The sequence below is a fragment of the Oncorhynchus nerka genome, linkage group LG8 (assembly GCF_034236695.1).
Source record: "Oncorhynchus nerka isolate Pitt River linkage group LG8, Oner_Uvic_2.0, whole genome shotgun sequence".
NCBI lineage: Eukaryota > Metazoa > Chordata > Actinopteri > Salmoniformes > Salmonidae > Oncorhynchus > Oncorhynchus nerka.
The window spans coordinates 51,144,425-51,167,856 of NC_088403.1; the positions used below are offsets into that span (position 1 = coordinate 51,144,425).

Below are 23,432 nucleotides of genomic sequence, written 5' to 3' on the forward strand. Positions count from 1 at the left end.
CATCTTATCAAGCTATTACCACCCTATTAGAATAATATGGCCCACTGCGTGCTTCAGTCCTGCTCTCAGTGTTTCTGCTTGTTGCAGTTATTCCACAGTTTCCTCTCCTAAGGATTTATTTTTCCCAGTTTTATTGTGCCGTCTCGGATGCTTAACCTGCCTGGGAACGGGGTTCCGCTAGCATCAACAGCCAATGAAATTGCAGGGCGCCAAATACAAATCAACAGAAATCTCATAAATCAAATTTAAGTATTAAGCACCATTTTCTGGTTAATCCAGCCACAGTGTCTGATTTCAAAAATCCTTTACAGAGAATGCTCCACAAACGATTATGTTAGGTCACCACCAAGTCACAGAAAAACCTAGCCATTTTTCCAGCCAAAGAGAGGAGTCACAAAAAGCACAAATATAGATAGAATTAATCACTAACCTTTGATGATTTTCATCAGATGACACTCATAGATCTTCATGTTACACAATACATGTATGTTTTGTTCGGTAACATTCATATTTATATCCAAAAATCTAAATTTACATTGGCGTGTTATGTTCAGTAGTTCCAAAACATGCAGTGATTTTGCAGAGAGCCACGTGAATTTACAGAAATACTCATTAATCATTCAAATACATGTGTTAAACATGGAAATATATATAAACTTCTCCTTAATGCAACCACTGTGTCAGATTTTTAAAAATCTTTACGGAAAAAGCATTCAACATTAGTCAGAAATAGCATTATAAATATTAATTTACCTTTGATGATCTTCATCAGAATGCACTCCCAGGAATCCCAGTTCGACAATAAATGTTTGATTTGTTCCATAAAGTCCATAAATTATGTCCAAATGGCTTCTTTTGTTAGGGCGTTTGGTAAACAAATCCAAACGCGCGTTCAGATCCAGCCGAACGTCGGAACAAAAGTTCAAAAAGTTATAGTACAGGTCATAGAAACTTGTCAAACTAGGAATATAATCAATCTTTAGGATGTTTTTATCATAAATGTTCAATAATGTTCCAACTGGAGAATTTCATTGTCTGTAGAAAAGCAATGGAACTAGAGCTACCTCTCATGTGAATTGCGCATGACTGAGAACGAGGCTGCTGCCAGACCCCTTAGTCAAACAGCTCTCATTCAGCCCCCCTTCACAGTAGAAGCCTGAAACAACATTCTAAAGACGGTTGACATCTAGTGGAAGCCTTAGGAAGTGCAAAATTACCCATATCCCACTGTGTATTCGATAGGGGCTAAATTCAAAAACTACAAACCTCAGATTTCCCACTTCCTGTTTGGATTCTTTCTCAGGTTTTTGCCTGCCATATGAGTTCTGTTATACTCACAGACATCATTCAAACAGTTTTCGAAACTTCAGAGTGTTTTCTATCCAATACTAATATGCATATATTAGCATCTGGGACTGAGTAGGAGGCAGTTTACTCTGGGCACGCTATTCATCCAAAAGTGAAAATGCTGCCCCCTATCCCAAAGAAGTTAAGGAATCCCTGAAGAGATTCATTTCCATACAGTTCGGGTCTCATGAATTATATCTAGGGAGATAATACAGAGATATTTGGTGCATCGCGCACGATCATCTGTACTGTAATTATCGCTATTCCCCGTCAGCTGCTGATGGCTTTTCAATGGCTCATTAGGAGGAGTGCAGAACGGCGATCGAGGTAGAAACTAACGAGGTGTAACCTCCATTTCGACTCGTCATTTATTTTATTTTTCTACATAGCGGAGTGCTCGCCTGGACTTGTTGACTGAGCATCCCTTGGTGACGTTGTTCGGCCTTGCGGACGACACTGAACCCTTCTCCCCGGAGGAGAAGCCCATCGTTTCCCCCCTGCCCAGGAGTATTGGAGGTCACGCCCTAACGGTTGACGATAACGCACTAACTAGCTCCGATCAGTACCTGGTGCATCACTTAACCCAAATGGAGCCATCGGATCTGTCAAACTCATACAGTCCGTACACTGACCCTGAGCCTGGTTTGAATGATTTGGGGGAGCCGGTGCAGTCTCTCCATTTTCAGGTGGAGTCCACCATGGCCGTTGAGGACATAGGGGAGATGGAAGGCTTAATGAAGGTAAACAAGCCTTGATCTGAAGAGCCGTGCCATCTTTCATTTTGCCATCAAATGTCATTGAGTGTGCCTCGTAATCAAACAAGCATGAGTAAATCGGTCCTCGGCATTGCTCAGGAAATTGAAATGCAACAAGTTAAATTCAACCCATGTCAAAATGCACTGGACTGATCACAGGCCAATGTGAAATTGATTGGATTTTCGAGAATAATGATAACCCAACCAGTTTGAAACATTCTACTTTTTACTAGAATCATATTCCTAGGTATTACTTACTTTCCTAAGGTAACGGCATCACAGAAAATATTTGAAGATGAATCCCTTCCTTACTTTGTATGTTTGATTCCCTGGCCCTCACTAATCGTTTCCACCTAACCTCCCTGGTAATTTAGATGACCTCAATTTCATTCTGTCAATATTATTCATTTTTAAATGCTGTACTTAAATTCCTCCATAGAAATATTTTCGAATTTTTTCATGAAAACTTTTTATTGAATCGTTATTCTCAAGGGGGATGAGCCATCTGTAAAGCAGTCCAAAGAGGAAGGGGATGAGGTTATAATCACTGGGAGTCATTTTGAAAGGACAATCACTGTTGTCAAGGGCAACTCCAGTCTCGGTTTGTATTATTTCTTTGGCAATATGTTGCATATTGATGAGTAATTGTTGTATAGAGAACAGCCTTCACTTTATCAGTCTTTCCTCCTTACATACCATAATTGTACTTAAATTAGCAAAATATCTGATTATGCTTTTATGTGCTTTATATCTGTCAGGGTTGTCAGATATTACTTATTAAATGTGTTGTATTTCAGTTCATTTGGAGTATTTGTATTTCATGTATAAAAAAAAAGAAGAAAGTAACTTACTTGGCTTATTGCGTTTAGCTCCAAGTGGAGTATAGGGGCCTCAGCTATGAATCAGGCTTGAACACATTTGACACATAATTGTGGGTAAGCGTTTTTCCTATACTGTAGGTTCCAGGTATTTGGGAATGTTGTGCATTTTGTCACTGTCATCCTTACAGGAATGACAGTGAGCACAATCAAGGATGGCTTGGGGATGTACATCCGCAGCATCATCCACGGAGGTTCCATCAACCGAGACGGCCGTCTGGGAGTGGGGGACCTAATCCTAGTCATCAACGGAGAGTCCATGGCCAACCTGACTAACACCCAGGCCCGCGCCATGCTCCGGAGACACTCCCTCATCGGGCCAGACTTGGGGTAAGGACCTGGGCTAGGGCAACATGTTCAGTGTTTTTATACCTTGTCCATGGAAACCTGTTTTATATGGTTTCACTATAGGCCTTCATTAAAATATCCACCTACTTCCAACACAAAGAGTGCAGATTTCACCACAAATATATTCTCCCTAGAATCCCTACACATTGATACACACTCCTTTTCTGTTACAATGTAAAATCAGGGGATAATATTGTGGAGACCAAAACCCCAAACTTTCTCCTCTCTACAAACATATTGTACCAGTCAAAAGTTTGGACACACCTACTCATTCAAGGGATTTTCTTTATTTTTACTATTTTCTACATTGTAGAATAATAGTGAAGACATCAAAACTATGAAATAACACATATGGAATCATATAGTAACCAAAAAAGTGTTAAACCAATCAAAATATATTGTATATTTTAGATTCTTTAAAGTAGCCACCCTTTTCCTTGATGACAGCTCTGCACACTCTTGGTTCTCTAAACCAGCTTCATGAGAAATGCTTTTCCAACAGTCTTGAAGGAGTTCCCACATATGCTGAGCACTTGTTTGACTGCTTTTCCTTCACTCTGCAGTCCAACTAAATTGGGTTGAGGTCCGGTGATTGTGGAGGCAAGGTCATCTGATGCAGCACTCCATCACTGTCTTTGGTCAAATAGCACTTACACAGCCTGGTGGTGTATTTTGGGTCATTGTCCTGTTGAAAACAAATGATAGTACCACTAAGTGCAAAACAGATGGGATGGCGTATCACTGCAGAATGCTGTGGTAGCCATGCTGGTTAAGTTTGCCTTGAATTCAAAATTAATAACTGACAGTGTCGCTAGCAAAGCACCATCACACCTCCTCCTCCATGCTTCACGGTGGGAACCTTACATGCGGAGATCATCCGTTCACCTACACTGCCTCTCACAAAGACACAGCGGTTGGAATCAAAAATCTCAAATTTGGACTCATCAGACGAAAGGACAGATTTCCTCTGGTTTAATGTCTATTGCTCGTATTTCTTGGCCCAAGCAGTCTCTTCTTCTTATTGGTGTCCTTTAGTAGTGGTTTCTTTACAGCAATTCCCCCATGAAGGCCTGATTCAAGCAGTTTCCTCTGAACAGTTGATTTTGAGATGGGTCTGTTACTCTGTGAAGCATTTATTTGGGCTGCAATCTGAGGTGCGGTTAACTCTAATGAACTTATCCTCTGCAGCAGATGTAACTCTGGGTATTCCTTTCCTGTGGCGATCCTTATGAGAGCCAGTTTCATAATTCAGTTTCATACCGCTTGATGGTTTTTACGACTGCACTTGAAGAAACTTGAAAAGTTCTTGAAATTTTACGAATTGACTGACCTTCATGTCATAAAGTAATGATAGACTGTCGTTTCTATTAGCTTATTTCAACTGTTCTTGCCATAATATGAACTTGTTATTTTTTTCCAAATAGAGCTATCTTCTGTACACCACCCCTACCTTGTCACAACACAACTGATTGGCTCAAGCGCATTAAGAAGGAAAGAAATTCCACAAAATAACTTTTAACAATGCACACCTGTTAGTTTAAATGCATTCCAGGTGACTACCTCATGAAGCTGGTTGAGAGAATGCCAAGAGTGTGGAAAGCTGTCATCAAGGCAAAGGGTGGCTACATTGAAGAATGTCAAATATAAAATATATTTTGATTTGTTAAACAATTTTTTTAGTTACTATATGATTCCATATGTGTTATTTCATAGTTTTGATGTAGAAATGTATTCTACAATGTAGAAAATAGTAAAAATAAAGAAAAACCCTTGAATGACTAGGTGTGTCCAAACTTTTGACTGGTGCTGTACATAGACACACCACTATAGAGTCAGATAAATGTCACCTGACATCACACTACATAAACGCATCTTGATCAAATATGGTCCTTTTATTTTTTGTTTTCTGAATGATTTGCTCGCTTTTCTATAGCTTATGTGTACAATTATGATCAAGTGAAGCTTTGTAGTGTATGGCATTTGGGTAAATTGCTCCCAATGATCCCTTTAAGGCTATTTGTTCTGCATCTCTCGTAGAAACGGTTTTATTTCTCCTTTTACATCTCCCATACAAAAGCTAACTGTTTTCCCAAACCATACAAACACACATTTAATTGAACTGATGCCTAATACACATACCTCACAAACTGGTGTGACTTTTCTGTCAGTGTGCCAGTGTTTTGTTACTTGGGCTTTGTTTTTTTTTGTGGACCACAGGAAGAGTAGCTGCTGCTTCTGCAAAAGCTGATGTGGGATCCAAATAAACAAATAAATAAGCAAACATAATAAATAAACAAATACATATTCACAACACCTGTTTATGAACCATGCAGTAAACATTATAATGTAGTAGAAATTGTGTTAAGGAGCTCACAGTTTTCTTTTAGCCAGGTCGATAGTGGGAGATGTCATTGTCAACCAGTGTTGTGAGTCATAGAGAGCACCTTAATATCCCTTAAAAGGTGTGCCATCCAAAGTATGATAGCATATAGGCTACCGTACATACATTTCTGATGAACACCACCAATTGAATACTGTGAATACTGTAGGCTACATGAAGGTAGGAATTCCAGTCATATGGAAAAGCTTCCTACAGCGGTTGGACTCCTAGCACAAGACGCTCAATGGTGAAATTTGAACAACTCACTAAGGCCTTTTACATTCCTAAATTGTATTCTCTCCATGCATTCGATGGATGCTACATTAAGTCTGGGGCACCATCATTTTCGGTATCTCAAGTCTTGCTTGATTAACATGTCAGTACATTCCAGTATGTTAGCCACGGTGCATAACTTCCTCTTCACCTTCTAGATCTGCTTGTGCCCCAGAGGAAGATCTGTGCCCTTTTTATGTGTGAGTACCGCTAACTCCCACGCCGACGGGTCTGCAACCAAAATCTACCACTTTGTTTCCTCTCTGTCCACATTTTCTCACTTCTGCACCCGAGTCTCATCACCTGTCCGTGGAAGGGAGTTTGATCCAGATCTAGACATTACAACACATGCTGAAAGTCAACCATACTGTATATCGACCATAGTGTAAATCAACCATATGTATATCAAGAATACTGTAAATCAACCATACTGTATATCAACCATAGTGTAAATCAACCATACTGTAAATCAACCATAGTGTATATCAACCATACTGTAAATCAACCATACTGTAAATCAACCATACTGTAAATCAACCATACTGTAAATCAACCATAGTGTATATAAACCATACTGTAAATCAACCATAGTGTATATAAACCATACTGTAAATCAACCATTCTGTATATCAACCATAGTTTAAATCAACCATAGTGTAAATCAACCATAGTGTATATCAACCATACTGTAAATCAACCATACTTTAAATCAACCATAGTGTATATCAACCATAATGTAAGTCAACCATGCTGTATATCAACCATAGTTTAAATCAACCATAGTGTAAATCAACCATAGTGTAAATCAACCATAGTGTAAATCAACCATACTGTAAATCAACCATACTTTAAATCAACCATACTGTATATCAACCATAGTGTATATCAACCATAGTGTATATCAACCATACTGTATATCAACCATACTGTATATCAACCATACTTTAAATCAACCATATTGTATATCAACCATACTGTATATCAACCATAGTGTAAATCAACCATACTGTAAATCAACCATACTTTAAATCAACCATATTGTATATCAACCATACTGTATATTAACCCTAGTTTAAATCAACCATACTGTATATCAACCATAGTTTAAATCAACCATACTGTATATCAACCATACTGTATATCAACCCTAGCTTAAATCAACCATACTGTATATTAACCATACTGTATATCAACCCTAGCTTAAATCAACCATGCTGTATATCAACCCTAGCTTAAATCAACCATACTGTATATCAACCCTAGCTTAAATCAACCATGCTGTATATCAACCCTAGCTTAAATCAACCATACTGTATATCAACCCTAGCTTAAATCAACCATACTGTAAATCAACCCTATCTTAAATTAACCATACTGTATATCAACCCTAGCTTAAAACAAACATACTGTAAATCAACCATACTGTAAATCAACCATATTGTATATCAACCATAGATTAAATTAACCATAGTGTATATCAACCATAATGTAAGTCAACCATGCTGTATATCAACCATAGTTTAAATCAACCATACTGTAAATCCACCAAAGTTTAAATCAACCATACTGTAAATCAACCATACTGTAAATCCACCAAAGTTTAAATCAACCATACACAAACCTTAATCTGAACTGTTCATTTTTTTGAACAGATTTCTTCGCTAAATGCACTGTTACCTCTTACTCATTAATAATCAAATAATGTGGACATCTGTGGAGATTACAGTTCACTAGATTAGATAATCGTATAGGCTACATACAGCACATTGACCGCAGTCCCAACACACAGTCAATGTATCTGGAAAAGTCTCTCACTGGACTGCACCACTAACCATGGGTTTTTAACACTTCATCCTTAACACTTCATTGACATGCCTCTCGTTGACTACTGGGCATGCAGGTCCATTTGTGTGGGGTGATAACGATTGATTTTTGCACTTTTTCGTCTGTGGTGTATCCACCCCATCACACACTAATTCACTTATTTCTTCCTTCATCTGTTTTTGGAGTCATTTGAATTGCTGTTTGAATGAACAGGGATTCAAGTACCTCTGTGTCTGCATGTCCTAATGTTGAAGTATGAGTCATTCCATCATTGTTAGATCTGTCATCTTCACTCAAATGTGTGTGTGTGTGTGTGTGTGTGTGTGTGTGCTTTAGAATCAACTACGGATGATTAATTTCTTGAAACTGGGCTTACCAAAGCAGACTTATGCGCTTTTCTACTCCCTTTCCTTCAATTCTTAATATTTTGAACGTTCTCTACTGTTCCAGTAAATTAAGAATTGCTGTCCCAATTGATGTTCCATTCAAAACTCAATGACATTATTTTGGAAATAATTCCCACACTCAATCCATTGACGGCTCACTACATTATTCATTGACGGCTCACCTTGGGCTCATGATAGGCAGAAATCATTGCCGGAGAAATTTACAGAGCTCATTCCTTCCCCTCCTGCAATCTTGGGCCTCAGAGGTAAATTGGACGGGGAGGAGAACAATGTAAATTGGTGAATAAATAAAAGGCTGTTTTGTAAAAAGGCTCATTCTGACATATCGGGTTGCATATGAATGCAGGCACTTCCACTTTAATGCTTTGTTAAACGATCATATCATCCCTAATGATGAATTCTGACATGCTTGCACACAAGGTTGAACTCCCGTGTCATAGGTTTATGGGCAGGTTATATATTTTGGGGGTATTCGCAGTGATGATGACAAATCTTGGTCAGGTTGTTGTTCGGAGGAGTGCTGATGCTCATTGGTGTGTGTGTTCTCAGCATTACCTATGTCCCTGTGGAGTATCTGGAGGAGTATAAGACTAGCCTGGAGCAGCCTAAAGATGACATCTGCTCTGATGCACCTCTGGCCCCAATGTAAGCTCAAACTTTATAAAACTTTATAGAAGCCATGCATTTATAGAAAGTGTTTCATGCTTTTGTTTTCCAGCATAGACCGGCTTTTCACGACATTATTTTGTTTAACTCCAAACAAAACAAGTCGATGAACAAACCACCAGGTTTACAATTGTTTGTCTCTTTGCAGAAGAGGAATCCCAGAACTTCCTGAGCGGGAGGATGGAGAGGGAGAGGAGAGTGAGTTACAGACCGCCACCTTCAGTAACTGGAACCAGCCTATGAAGTGAGTAGGAAGTTGGACTTTGGCTTGGACCAGAACATAGAGTTGAACAAACAACATGCCCTTGGCACAAAGCCTGTTTTAGCATGGGCAGCGCCATTGAAGGCTTTCACTATTCACTAAAGATGGTGGGTGTACCCTCTTTCCAACTTTAATGTTAAGGAAACAAAGCTGATTGGTTAAATAAGTAATAAGCAGTGTTTGGACAGCAAGCATTAGTTATACCGCTATGGAACAGAGCTAGCGCTTGCATATATATCTAGAAGAGGAAATCAGCAAACGCTGTAGCACTCCAGGAGTAGGGTTATTGATAGCTGAGGCTAACTCAATGAGCTACAACGTTTAGAATGTCACAGATAGAAATGTAGCCAATTTGCAGAACTGACACAGTTCCCTAATCTAAATGACTGAGAATCATAGCCAGTCTACCTAATTTACCGACTCGCCACAATGCCCCAATCGTTTCCATTCTCAATTGTTGAACCTTCTGTACTGTTGTACTTCCCTGAATTTGTATTCAATAGGTGAGATTTTTACACAACCCATTTCCTCACTCAATGTCACTTCTTATTTTTACTTTGTATGCAAATATATGAAATTATAACAACCCCAACCCTGTCCCAAGAAGTGGCACAATACAGTACCCTTTAAAAATATATTTTACAATGTGTGTTACCTCGCTCAGGGTGGAGCTCAAAAGAGAAGCGGGCAAGTCCCTTGGCATCAGCATTGTGGGGGGCAGAGGGATGGGCAGTCGCCTTAGCAACGGTGAGGTGATGCGGGGCATCTTCATCAAACACATCATGGCGGACAGCCCCGCCGGCCGCAATGGAACCCTGAAGACTGGAGATAGGATTGTTGAGGTACACCAATCAATATTATTTCACACTATAGAGATTAGCATGCATTTACTTTAACATGGCAAAATGGTAATTGCACAGTAATAACCTATGAATTACTTGTTTGTTTCTTTGGAATGTGTCAGGTGGACGGTGTGGACCTGAGTGATGCCAGTCACGAGCAGGCTGTGGAGGCCATCCGCAGGGCAGGAAACCCTGTAGTGTTCCTGGTCCAGAGTATCGTCCACAGGCCCAGGGTGAGCCCTCTAGCTCCTTGTGTTAGCCTGCTAACATGCTAGCTTACTGTGACAGTATTCTAGCCAAGTGGTCCTAGCTCCTTATGTTAGGATGCTAGCTTACTGTCATAGCATTCTAGTTAAGTGGTCCTAGCTCCCTGTGTTAGCATGCTAGCATGTTATCTTACTGTGATAGCATGCTAGCTAAGTGTTCCTAGCTCCCCGTGTTAGCATGCTGGCTGTGTGGTTTATGTCTTTCAACAACAATACTTAATTTCAAATCAAAATCAAATCAAATTTTTTTTGTTACATACACATGGTTAGCAGATGTTAATGCGAGTGTAGCGAAATGCTTGTGCTTCTAGTTCCAACAGTGCAGTAATATCTAACAAGTAATCTAACAATTCCCCAACAACAACCTAATACACACAAATCTAAAGGGGTGAATGAGAATATGTACATGTAAGTATATGGATGAGCGATGCCTGAGCGGCATAGTCAAGATACAATAGATGGTATAAAGTACAGTAAATACAGTACATGTGATATGAGTAATGTAAGATATGTAAACATTATTAAAGTGGCATTATTTAGAGTGGCATTGTATAGTGACTAGTGATCCATTTATTAAAGTGGCCAGTGATTGGGTCTCAATGTAGGCAGCAGCCTCTCTGAGTTAGTGATTGCTGTTAAGCAGTCTGATGGCCTTGAGATAGAAGCTGTTTTTCAGTCTCTTGGTCCCAGCTTTGATGCACCTGTACTGATCTCGCCTTCTGGATGATAGCGGTGTGAACAGGCAGTGGCTCGGGTGGTTGATGTCCTTGATGATCTTTTTGGGCTTCCGGTGACATCGGGTGCTGTAGGTGTCCTGGAGGGCAGGTAGTTTGCCCCCGGTGATGCGTTGTGCAGACCGCACCACCCTCTGGAGAGCTTTGCGGTTGAGCCCGACAGGATGCACCACCCTCTGTGATACAGCCCGACAGGATGCTCTCGATTGTGCATTTGTAAAAGTTTGTCAGGGGTTTGGGTGATGCCAAATTTCTTCAGCCTCCTGAGGTTGAAGAGGCGACGTTGCGCCTTCTTCACCACACTGTCTGCGTGGTGTGATGTGTATGCCTAGGAACTTAAAACGTTCTACCTTTTCAACTGCTGTCCCTTCAATGTGGATAGCAGGGTGCTCCCTCTGCTGTTTACTGAAGTCCACAATCATCTCCTTTGTTTTGTTGATGGAGATTTCCTAATCTCTCACCATTAATTATCCCATTCTAAAAGCTACTTTAACCATCCTGTATCCAACAATGACTACAGTAGCTACAGTATCTGTTAATGTGACATGGCTTCAAAAGCATGACTGGCTATTAGGGCGCTTTCACACCTTGAGAGTGCGCTTTGTGAGAGGACGGATTTCAAGTGGGAAAAAGGCTTTTGCTTATATTCAATTAATTGACAGATTCCTTGTCAGGACCATTTAATTAAAAGTTCAAAAGAAACTTAAAATGACAAAACATTACACTGACTGTATTTTTGCTGCATAATCTTGATTGGTTTGAAAGTACCATTAGCATGACTAACTAATATCCTACTGGAATTGCTACACTCAGTGGCCAGATTATTAGTACCGGGTCGGACCCATCTTTGCATCCAGAACAGCCGGAATTATTCAGGGCATGGATTCTACATGGTGTAGTGTTCAAATGTTGCTCAATTAGTATCTAGGGACCTAACATGTGCCAGGAAAACCTTCCCCACACCATCACACCACCGCCACCAGCCTGTACTGTTCATACCAGGCAGGATGGGGCCATGGAATCATGCTGCTTACTCCAAATCCTGACTCTGACATCAGCAGGACACAACAGGAACCGGGATTCATTGGAGCAGGCAATGTTTTTGCACTCCTCAATTGTCCAGTGTTTGATCGTATGCCCACTGGAGCCACTTCTTATTTTTAGCTGATAGGAGTGGAACCCGGTGTTGTTTGTCTGCTGCAATAGCCCATCCGTGATAAGGAAAGATGAGTTGTGCATTCCAAGATGCCGTTCTGCGCAGCACTATTGTACTGCACTGTTATTTGCCTGTTTTTCTCTGTAAACCCGAGACACTGTCGTGTGTGAAAAACCCAGGAGGCCGGACGTTTCTGAGATACTTGAACTGGCGCGCCTGCCACCTACGATCATACCACGCTCAAAGTCACTTAGGTCACTCGTTTTGCCAATTAAAACATTCAATAAAACAGTAACTGAATGCCTTTCTGCCTGCTTTATATAGCTAGCCATGGCCATGTGACTCACTGTCTGTAGGAGCAAACCATTTTTGTGAATGGGGTGGTGTACCTAATAAATTGTGTATATTGTGTAATATTGACATACAACTCACAATCATCAATTTGCATGCATGGTTAAAGCTTTACAGACCTTTTCCGCAACCTTCCACTAACCAGTCCAGCATGCACCTCTTCCTCAGCCCAAGTCCCGCTATAGCCCCACTTCATCACCAGTCATAGAGTACAGCACCGCTTTAAAACGCTTGCCTCATCACATGTGCCAGGTAATCTCTCTCTCTCTCTCTCTCTCCCTCTCTCTCACCTTCTCTCTCTCACCCTCTCTCTCCCTCTCGCTCGGTTTCTTTTTATCTTTCTTCCTCTTTTGCTTTGCACATCAGTGGAGTCTATGTTGCTTTATCTCTCCATTCAGAAGTTTTCACAAACTTGCTTATAGACTACTGTATGTATGTGTGTGCAAAAAAAAGATACCCAATAAAAAATTGGAATCGGGTTGCATCCAGGGTAAATGTTATGTGTTGCAAAGGTTAACTGCTATGGTCAGGTCTGTATTGCTCTTGCCCTTTTAAATGGTGCCGTTGGGGCCCACCTACAGATCGTAATGATGCTTCCTAGCAGTTTCCCCTTTATAGCCTTCTACACTTCTCTGTCACTAGTGAATAATCCAAAAGCACCCTTGAGGATTCTCGGAAACATTTGTTGTTTGGCTTCTAAGAAAGAGCTCAACTTTGATTTTCTTTCAAAAACTGGTCTCCTCGAGGACATTTATTACCAGTCACTTATTTTTGGAATCATTTGAAGAACTACAGAGGTGTTTTTACTATTGAGCCTACATTTTCTTGGTGTTTCAACTTTTGAGCCTCCAAATTCCCTTCTTTCCATGAGAGCCTTTGATATAAATGTTGTCAGTGCCCAATCTTACTTCAGTTAGACTGATTGCTTTTTCCTCCTTTTTGCTGCTCAAGGTCTGCTTTTGGGTGGTCAATCATACAGTGTATAATATACTCTCTCAGTGTAAAATAGTTTATTTTTGTCCCAGTTTCCCAGACCCAGATTAATTCTACTAATGAACTCAAAAGCATGCTCAGTGGAAAATCACCATTGAAAGTGCTTTTGAGTCCAGGAATAGATTGTGCCTGCCTGGGATACCAGCTCATAAAGTTTTGTGAACTGAGAAAGAATTAAGGAACAGGAAAAGCTAAAAGAACACAATAGCCAATATGTTCAGTACCCCAAACCACAAGGTTCACTGCCATGTTGCTGTTGTGGTTTCTGGCTGGCAGGCAGAATATATTAAGTCAGCTCCTGGTTGAGAGGTGGTCAGGCTTGGGTGGAATATCGATCACCGGCCTGCCTACCTCACTGGACGAATCATTTGAGTTTTCCCTATGTGTAACGTGTACAGTAACTACTCTGACAAAGGGTAATCAATACTCTAGTGTAGCCAAGCTTATACAATCACAACTCATGAAGAAAAAAAACACTGATATTTTGCTCAGGCTACTTTTTTTGTTATATTCAAACAAATGTTTTTAATATACACTACCGGTCAAAAGTTTTAGAACACCTACTCATTCAAGGGTTTTTCTTAATTTTTTTCTATTTTCTACATTGTAGAATAATAGTGAAGATATCAAAACTACAAAATAACACATATTGAATCATGTAGTAACCAAAAAAGTGTTAAACAGAAAAATATATATTTTATATTTCAGATTCTTCAAATAGCCACCCTTTGCCTTGATGACAGCTTTGCACACTCTTGGCATTCTCTCAACCAGCTTCACCTGGAATGCTTTTCCAACAGTCTTGAAGGAGTTCCGACATATGCTGAGCACTTGTTGGCTGCTTTTCCTTCTGTCTGCGGTCCAACTCATCCCAAACCATCTCAGTTTGGTTGAGGCCGGGGGATTGTGGTCAGGTCATCTGATGCAGCACTCCATCACTCTCCTTCTTGGTAAAATAGCCCTTACACAGCCCGGAGGTGTGTTGGGTCATTGTCCTGTGAAAAACAAATGATAGTTCCATTAAGCCCAGACCAGATGGGAAGTTGTATCGCTGCAGAATTATTTGTTAGCAATGCTGGTTATGTGTGCCTTGAGTTCTAAATAAATCACAGACAGTGTCACCATCAAAGCACCCCCACACCATAACACCTCCTCCTCCATGCTTTACGGTGGGAAATACACATGCAGAGATCATCCGTTCACCCACACCACGTCTCACAAGGACACGGCTGTTGGAACCAAAAATCTCAAATTTGGACTCCAGACCAAAGGACACATTTCAACTGGTCTAATGTCCATTGCTCGTGTTTCCTGGCCCAAGCAAGTCTCTATTTCTTATTGGATTCCTTTAGTAGTGGTTTCTTTTCAGCAATTCCACCATGCAGGCCTGATTCACACAGTCTCCTCTGAACAGTTGATGTTGAGATGTGTCTGTTACTTGAACTCTGTGAAGCATTTATTTGGGCTGCAATTTCTGAGGCTGGTAACTTTAATGAACTTATCCTCTGCCACAGAGGTAACTCTGGGTCTTCCATTCCTGTGGCGGTCCTCATGAGAGCTAGTTTCATCATAGCGCTTGATGGTTTTTGCGACTGCACATGGAGAAACATTCGAAGTTCTTAACATTTTCCTTATTGACTGACCTTCATGTCGTAAAGTAATGATGGACTGTCGTTTCTCTTTGCTTATTTGAGCTGATCTTGCTATGATATGGACTTGGTCTTTTACCAAATAAGGCTATCTTCTGTATACCACTCCTACCCTTTGTCACAACACAGCTGATTGGCTCAAACGCATTAAGAAGGAAAGAAATTCCACAAATTAACTTTTAAGAAGGCACACCTTTTAATTGAAATGCATTCCAGGTGACTACCTCATGAAGCTGGTTAAGAGAATGCCAAGCGTGTGCAAAGCTGTCATCAAGGCAAAGGGTGGCTATTTGAAGAATCTAAAACAAATCAAAATATATTTAATATTTAATACTTGTTTTGGTCACTACATGATTCCATATGTGTTATTTCATAGTTTTAATGACTTCACTATTATTCTACATTGTAGAAAATAGAAAAAATAAAGAAAACCCTTGAATGAGTAGGTTTTCTTAAACATTGACCGGTAGTGTATATGGATTCTTTTACTTTACTGAATGTACATTCTATACATTTTAGACATTTACCATGCAAGCCTCACCAATTTAAATACAGTATGATGTCTCACCGTTGTAAGTTCAACCTTTGCTGATATGTAATTTGATGACAATGCCTAATGGTGTATTTTTCATGTCTCCGTCTCTCTTGTACATAACAGTCCTCAACCACGGACACCAACGAGGAGAGAGTGGCGCGGCGCAATAGTGACAAGGTTAGTGTCTCTATGCAACCTTCAAACCTGCATCAAATACATATGTCAAATCATTTCAAATACTTGAGGTGCTCTGGATTTAGCTCGGAGCAAGCAAACAAGCACTGCTCAAGTACTGAATTTGAAAGTGTTTGGGCGACGGTCTGTTAAACTTAGGTAATGCCTGTAACTTGACGTTGTATTGTCGTAGAAGTCTCAAACCAAATTTCCGCAGGGCTTTGGGAAACATTTTTTTGTTCATCGTACTTTTAATGTTCAGGTCCCATCACAACGAGTGAATGTGTGATTGCATACACATGACCCTTCAGTTATCCAGTTTTAGTCTGCAATAACGAATCATATTTAGCTCATAAAATTAGGATTTTTAGTAGACCTAGCACTTCACTCATACTCTCCATCATAGCAGTGGAGTGAAGTTTCTGCCTTTAGTTTCGCTATGATGCTGTCCTAGAAAGTCACTGACTATTCTCTGTTCTTTGTAGGAGGTTGAGTGTCACAGTAGACTATTCCTACGCCTCTCCCCAACTAACCCTTTCACTCCTACTCCGTTTAAGGTTTGTGGGTCTTTGTGTTGTCGTGATTTTCACCTTCTATTTCCATGTATGCTCGTACGGTTGTGTTATGGAATATATGTGGAGACACATACTGGACAGCCCTTACATGCATGCATGCTGTCCTAGCATCTTTTCACTAAACCTGTTTGAATACCCTTTTCTTTTTTTGCCTTTTGTTGTTTACAGATAGCATCGATACAAATTTCAGAATTTTGGATCTTTTTGCAAAATGTGGAAATTGAAATTGCCAAATTCATCCCCAAAATATGCAATGGTTTTATTCGGAATCAAAATGCATTGGAATTTAATTAAATTTATCAAAATAATCCATTGTTTTCCTTTGTAATCCATTATCAGATTTTTATTTTTATTTATTTCACCTTTATTTAACCGGGTAGGCCAGTTGAGAACAAGTTTTCATTTACAACTGCGACCTGGTCAAGATAGAGCAAAGCAGTTCAACACAAAAACGCAGAGTTACACATAAACAAATGTACAGTCAATAACACAATAGAAAAGTCTATATACAGTGTGTGCAAATGTAGTAAGATTAGGGAGGTAAGGCAATAAATAGGCCATAGTGGCGAAATAATTACAATTTAGCAATTAAACACTGGAGTGATAGATGTGCAGAAGATGAATGTGCAAGTAGAGATACTGGGGTGCAAAGGAGCAAAAAAATAAATAACAATATGGGGATGAGGTAGTTGGGTGGGCTATTTACAGATGGGCTATGTACAGGTGCAATGATCGGTAAGCTGCTCTGATAGCTGATGCGTAAAGTTAGTGAAGGAGATTTAAGTCTCCAGCTTCAGTGATTTTTGCAGTTCATTCCAGTCATTGGCAGCAGAGAACTGGAAGGAAAGGCGGCCAAAGGAGGAGTTGGCTTTGGGGGTGACCAGTGAAATATACCTGCTGGAGCGCGTGCTACGAGTGGGTGCTGCTATCGTCGCCAGTGAGCTGAGATAAGGCGGGGATTTACCTAGCAAAGACTTATAGATGACCTGGAGCAAGTGGGTTTGGTGACGAATATGAAGCGAGGGCCAGCCAATGAGAGCATACAGGTTGCAGTGGTGGGTGGTATGTGGGGCGTTGGTGACAAAACGGATGGCACTGTGATAGACTACATCCAATTTGCTGAGTAGAGTGTTGGAGGCTATTTTGTAAATGACATCGCTGAAGGCAAGGATCGGTAGGATAGTCAGTTTGTCGAGGGTATGTTTATATACAATGGTTGGATTGAATTCTATCAGTAAGGAACATTTGTTATTAAACTCAGTCTTGAATATTGAAGTAATCTAGAAATACACTGCTTATGACTTTGCTTACAGCAAGCATTCCTTGTTTAGGCATAAACAAAAAAGAATCCCTAAAAAGTAGGGTAATATTATTTTCAAGTGTCCATCTGCACACGAGTGACTAAAACTTACTTTACCGACTGAATTTAACAATACAGCTTTAGGTTGTAGTCAGCTACACCTGCTATGTTGAAACTAAGCGATTGTTATCTGCCTTTTTGCCACACAACAAATCTATTTTCCCGATACTTCTGTGATGTGGCAGCCGCCAAAGCGGGAAGCGGGAAAGACATCGTCCACCACTCCTCACCTCTCTCTTCCTGTGGTTCCCCACGTTGGAGAGACAGACACGGATACTCTGACAGAGATTCCCGACAGACCGTCCCAGACAGAAGAGGAGGATAAGTTTGGCTACAGATGGAGTGAGTGTGACTATATGAACAGATCCAGGAACAGTTTGCCTTCCTCTTAATCCTAACCATGGCCATTATGGAGGGGGGGGGGACTGACCATTATGGGCAACTGCCCCCTTAATGAAAGGACCAAAGTTGGCTAACCCAAGTATTGTTATCTGGGTTCTCACATTGCTATTAGTGATCATTACACAATGAATAAGCCCATGGGCCCAGTCCAGAGACCCAACCCCTAGCCCCTACTCCCTAGGCACTGGATAGATTTGATAGGGGAAAGTCCAACAAATTCTTAAGAGGTCAATGTGCAGCTACTACCATATTTATACTCCTTTCAGATTTACACAAATATCCACTGCACAGTGGGTAGGAAGTAGGGTTTGTTTCTAGACTATGCAATGGATTCAGATATTTCCCTTTTGGCTTGCCTGCTCCCATGTGCTAGGACCTAGTGGCCACTAGAGGGCCTCCACATTGCTATCATGGTCTTGCCAGTGCTTGAATTGGGCCGGAACACACCGGTACACCCAAAATTCTAACCGACACCAATTTCAGTCCACTTCAAGAGGTAAGTATTTTTATTTGTATTTATTATGGATGCCCATTAGTTACTGCCAATGCAGCAGCTACTCTTCCCAGGGTCCAGCACAATTAAGCCAGTTATATACAATAAAAAACAACATTACATTACATTTACAACAGATTCTCTTCACAGTCCCCTCTGTTCCATAATGTGCTTGCATGAGTTACTTGATGTGGAATGGAGTTCAATGTAAGTCTTGCTACTAGGATCCCAAGGCAAGTGAACTAGACTAGCACAGTGATATTATACCTATCCAGTTATTCAAAATGAAGTGCTTTGGGCCTTCAAACTCAACTCTGGACCTCGAAGCCAGTCCCACTGTGTTTTTATTTTTTTATTCTTCCCCTGCAACACCAGGTGGGTGCAATTATTTATCAGGTAGAACAGAAAAGCAGCAGGCTCCGGACCTCGTAGGGTAAGAGTTGAATACCCCTAGCCTAGGGGGTAGGGAAAGGGGTTGTTTCTGGATGGGGCCTCAGGCTCTTCTGATTACAGGCAGTGTAGTCCCTCCTGGGCCCCTGGTGTGTGTGTGTGTGTGTGTGTCCTGTGGTGATCCGATTAATGAGGTGGAGACTGGAGAGGTGAGTCAGGGAGATTAGTACAGGAGCATTTAGGCATACAGCCCAGAACAACATAGATGAGAGATAGAGAGAGAGAGAGGCCTGTCAGTCAGGGAGTGTAATAGAAGAATTTGACTCTTGTGAGATGTTGTATTGATTATGACTTTGCATTTGATGTTATCCTTGTGCTTTGAACCCTTTTGTTTGATTCCCATTCATGACTTCTCTGTCACATTCTTCTTATGTTCGGGTTGTGAGTGTAGTAATCAAGAAAAGCCAGTTTAAATCCAGCTTAAAGCTATACTATAAAATACATAGAAATCTATCCATTATAGCTGTATGTGGCTCTATTCAATCATTTCACATGTGAATTATAATTATACAACACACACAGGTTGTAGTCAAGCCCTCCACTGTATTCACGTCCGTCAGTATGATTTGTCAGTGTTTCAACCCATTTCAATCTATCTACTGTTCTCTACAGAGAACATCAGTCAGAGGTACGACAGCCTCCCAGGGCTTCTCCACATGATTGAGCTGGAGAAGGGGAAGACTGGCCTGGGCCTTAGCCTGGCTGGCAACCGTGACCGCTCCCGCATGAGTGTGTTTGTGGTCGGGATCGACCCCAGTGGAGCCGCCGGCAAAGACGGTCGCGTTGTGGTCGGTGATGAACTGTTGGAGGTGAGGGGCTTGGATTAGTAACTTAGTGGTCACAGATGCTTTAGATGGGTGCTCCTTAACCAGGAGTTGATGCCCAGTGGTTATTACTGTGTTGTATGGTCTGAATCACACAAATATGACTTGATTTAGATTCTCCTCTCTGATTTGAGATCTGCGTTGAGTTTTAGTCTCGACTATATTATCTGAGGTTTGGAGGAAGCAAGCAAATTTAATGACAGTTGCGGAATTGAATAGTATTGCATCGAATTCATTTGAATAAAGTGCTATGAAGACAGTAGTAATAAGTACATTTCTGCACCCTATCAGATCAACGGGCAGATTCTGTATGGGCGGAGTCACCAGAATGCCTCCTCCATCATTAAAAGTGCCCCATCGAAGGTCAAGATCATATTCATCAGGTGGTGTATTTGAAGAAACAGGGACATATATCCCAAGTCCTTATCTCCATCCCCCAACCAAGTATTGTTTCAAGTATCTTTACCAAGTGTTAACAAGGATAAAAATGTATAGATACTGTAGCTCAGTGTTTCCCAACTCCAGCCATCCAGTACCTCCAACCATAAACATTTTTGTTGTAGCCTAGGACAAACTCACCTGATTCAACTTGTCAACCAATCATCAAGCCCTCAATAAGTGGATTCAGGTGTTTGCTGTTAGGGGTAGTGGAGGACGAGTTGGAAAACACTGTTGTGGCTGAGCCCCTTCAATAGCAAAGGACTAGTTCAAGTCTAATGCGTCACCATATAAAGCCCAGTAGAGGGAGCTGTGGTGTTACAAAGGACTGATGTAAACTGATATCAGGGAAGACACAAGAGGCATCTCAATACTCCAAGATGTCTTCTTCTATTACCTGTGTTACTATCAGTCAGGATCCGTGAAAACCCAGCTAGTTATCACACATAGACAGGCCCAAATGAATCAGACCAAAATAAGGGATTCTCGACTCACGGGCAGGAACACATACCACTTAACTCACCTGATAGCCTCAATTAGACTTGTGTGGTTTACAGACTCGGCCTGCGTCCCAATTGACTCAATATTCCCTACATCAGGGATCATCAACTAGATTCAGCCGCGGGCCTATTTTTTTTCTTGAGCGGATGATCAGGGGGCCGGAACACAGTTAGAAATAATTAGTCAACTGCAAATTGACCGCAAGAAGCCCAAGCAGATAGACTATTTGATTTAAACATAATCATTTCATACGGTCACACATATCTCTCTATTATGCGTAGGAATACTTTGGAACTAATTTACATAATTTTTTAAAGTCCAACCATTTAAGACAAGAAGTAGTGCACTGTATAGGGGAAGGGATGCCGTTTGGGGCACAGGCTCTGTGATTCATATGAGCTATAAGTATCAGACAGGCAGAAAGCTGGGTGTGATCTCCTCTGATTGGTGATTTACTCTGAGTTATGACTGGTGGGCAGGAACACAGATGCTCTCAACCAGATGGCTGTGGGACCAGTGAGGGAGCATGGAGACACACTGGAGCCCCAGACAGAGGTAAACACACACACACACACAGGCAGGCATGTGCACACAAAGGCATAGTACATACACACACATGCGGGCATGCACGCTGACACACACACACACATGCTCACACACACACGCCACATGCATACACACATGCATATAAAATACCTTACAGTGTGAGGCAGCTCAATGACTAAAAATACACTCATATATTCTACTCTTTCAATCTCTTTATTATTCATTTTCTCACAGCTGGAAACATGTTCTTCCATTGCACCCTCGGCGATCGATGTCGACATGTTCAAATATGTGCAGCACGTCATTCTGCTGAAGGTGAGACACTCAAGACACCCATGCTGCTCTGCTATATGTTACCTGGAGAAGCTCCCGTGCTGCTATGATTTATATAACCTCAGACCTTTTCAGGAAAAGGTTTTATTGATGAGGTCATAAAACAAAGGGAAGTAGAGAGAACCATAGTGAGAGAAAGAGAGAGAGGGAGGGGGGTCAAAATAGCCTATTCTAGTTTAATAGGCTGGTAAAAGAGAGAGAGAATGAGAGTGGAGAAAATGGGCCTATTCTAATTGGATAGTCTGTTATCAGAGAGACAGAGAGAGGAGGAAGCAAATGATCGAGGAACGACAGCAATCTACCCTAGGAACTAAGAAAGTGCAGGATAGACAGACAGAGAGAGAAAGAAAAAATAAGAGAGGGGGATGTGAACCTATTCTAATTTAATGGGTCTTTTGACAAGCCAAACACCTGGATGGGAGTCTCAGCCTAGCTATCTATCCACATGGTCTATTAGAGGATCAAGGTATGAAGGTAACATCTGGTATGGGCACATACCAGACACGTACTTCCCTGTAACTTCCTCTCGCTCTCCAGGAACAAAAGATCAAGATGCTGAGTGAAGCTGGATAGTGTTCATTACGGCACATCGTACCAAAACATTTTGCCATGGAAAATGTAAACAAGTGTTTCGTATTCGTCAAGTTCAGATGGTACCTCCCTGTTTCTTTAGAGTCTTTGATGCCGGTAGAACCATAATGCTCCAAAATGCCTCACAATTTAGAAAACAAACCTGTGTTGTTTCTGATCGCTATGTTCATGTTTAATGTGTCGTCATGCACATTTCATGTGCATAATTATGTTTTCAATTGTGATTCCCTGTGCCTATAATTATGGTTGACAGGGAACTATTGAGTACAATTCAAATACATTATCACCGTTTAACTCTAGGAGGAGGGTGGATTCGGCATCACTTTCAGTGAGGACACCAAGGATGGGATTGTGATTCAGAGTATAACTGAAAAAGGACCAGCAGGAAAGGTATGTCACTCTACTGTTTCTTACTCTTCTGATTCAAAGAGGTATTCTCTATCGAAGTGTTCTGGGGGACCCACAAAGGGAGCAGGGTTTTGTTCCAGCCCAGCGCAAAACCACCTAATATTACTGGTCACATGTGGCTCGGTTGGTAGAACATGGCGTTTGCAAATGCCAGGGTCATGGGTTCAATTCTCATGTGGGACCAGTATGGAAGATAAAAATGTGAAAATGAATCTACTGTAAGACGCTCTGGATAAGAGCGTCTGCAAAAATATAAATAACTAATCAATTGCTCATTAGGACCTTAATTAGTTGAATCAATAAAAGGCTGGTTTGGAACTAAAGCCTGTACACCCTGTACTACCTGCCCTATCAAGCAAAAAGGCAGTAACTGCTCATTTGATCAAAAATGAGTCAATGTCATTTTTGCGACATTAAATACATGCTTAATCATGTGGACTAGTATCCTGCCTCTATTGTAATGTGTTTTGGAGAAAATGGGGGTCATGTTAGCAGTTACTACATAAAGTTACTGTGAAACCAAGGTAAATAAAAGGCATATTTCTCAGTTCCACGCAATGAGCAGTTACTGCCTGTTTGCTGGGTAGGGCAGAGTAGTGGTCCATGACTAGTTTTAAAGAACAATACTCTACAGAAAATCCTATTGGACAATCCTACATGTTATGCTAATT

At 40.9% G+C, this 23,432-nt stretch overlaps 1 protein-coding gene across 5 annotated transcripts in view; it reads left to right on the forward strand.

The window, feature by feature from the left end:
- The window catches only part of LOC115133547 (multiple PDZ domain protein-like), a 70,366-nt gene that overhangs the window by 31,115 nt on the left and 15,819 nt on the right, over positions 1–23,432 (forward strand). For 3 of the 5 annotated variants that reach the window (XM_029666861.2, XM_029666862.2, XM_029666864.2), the window contains 15 exons: positions 1,737–2,087; positions 2,595–2,703; positions 3,112–3,310; positions 6,140–6,181; positions 8,762–8,857; positions 9,027–9,122; positions 9,805–9,982; positions 10,105–10,215; positions 15,790–15,843; positions 17,961–18,117; positions 19,733–19,929; positions 20,236–20,327; positions 21,363–21,438; positions 21,664–21,744; positions 22,654–22,743. In XM_029666861.2, coding sequence (XP_029522721.2) covers positions 1,737–2,087; positions 2,595–2,703; positions 3,112–3,310; positions 6,140–6,181; positions 8,762–8,857; positions 9,027–9,122; positions 9,805–9,982; positions 10,105–10,215; positions 15,790–15,843; positions 17,961–18,117; positions 19,733–19,929; positions 20,236–20,327; positions 21,363–21,438; positions 21,664–21,744; positions 22,654–22,743 — 1,929 coding nt within the window. The remainder of the gene's footprint in view (positions 1–1,736; positions 2,088–2,594; positions 2,704–3,111; positions 3,311–6,139; positions 6,182–8,761; positions 8,858–9,026; positions 9,123–9,804; positions 9,983–10,104; positions 10,216–15,789; positions 15,844–17,960; positions 18,118–19,732; positions 19,930–20,235; positions 20,328–21,362; positions 21,439–21,663; positions 21,745–22,653; positions 22,744–23,432) is intronic. The other 2 variants (XM_029666863.2, XM_029666865.2) reach the window with 2 other exon arrangements.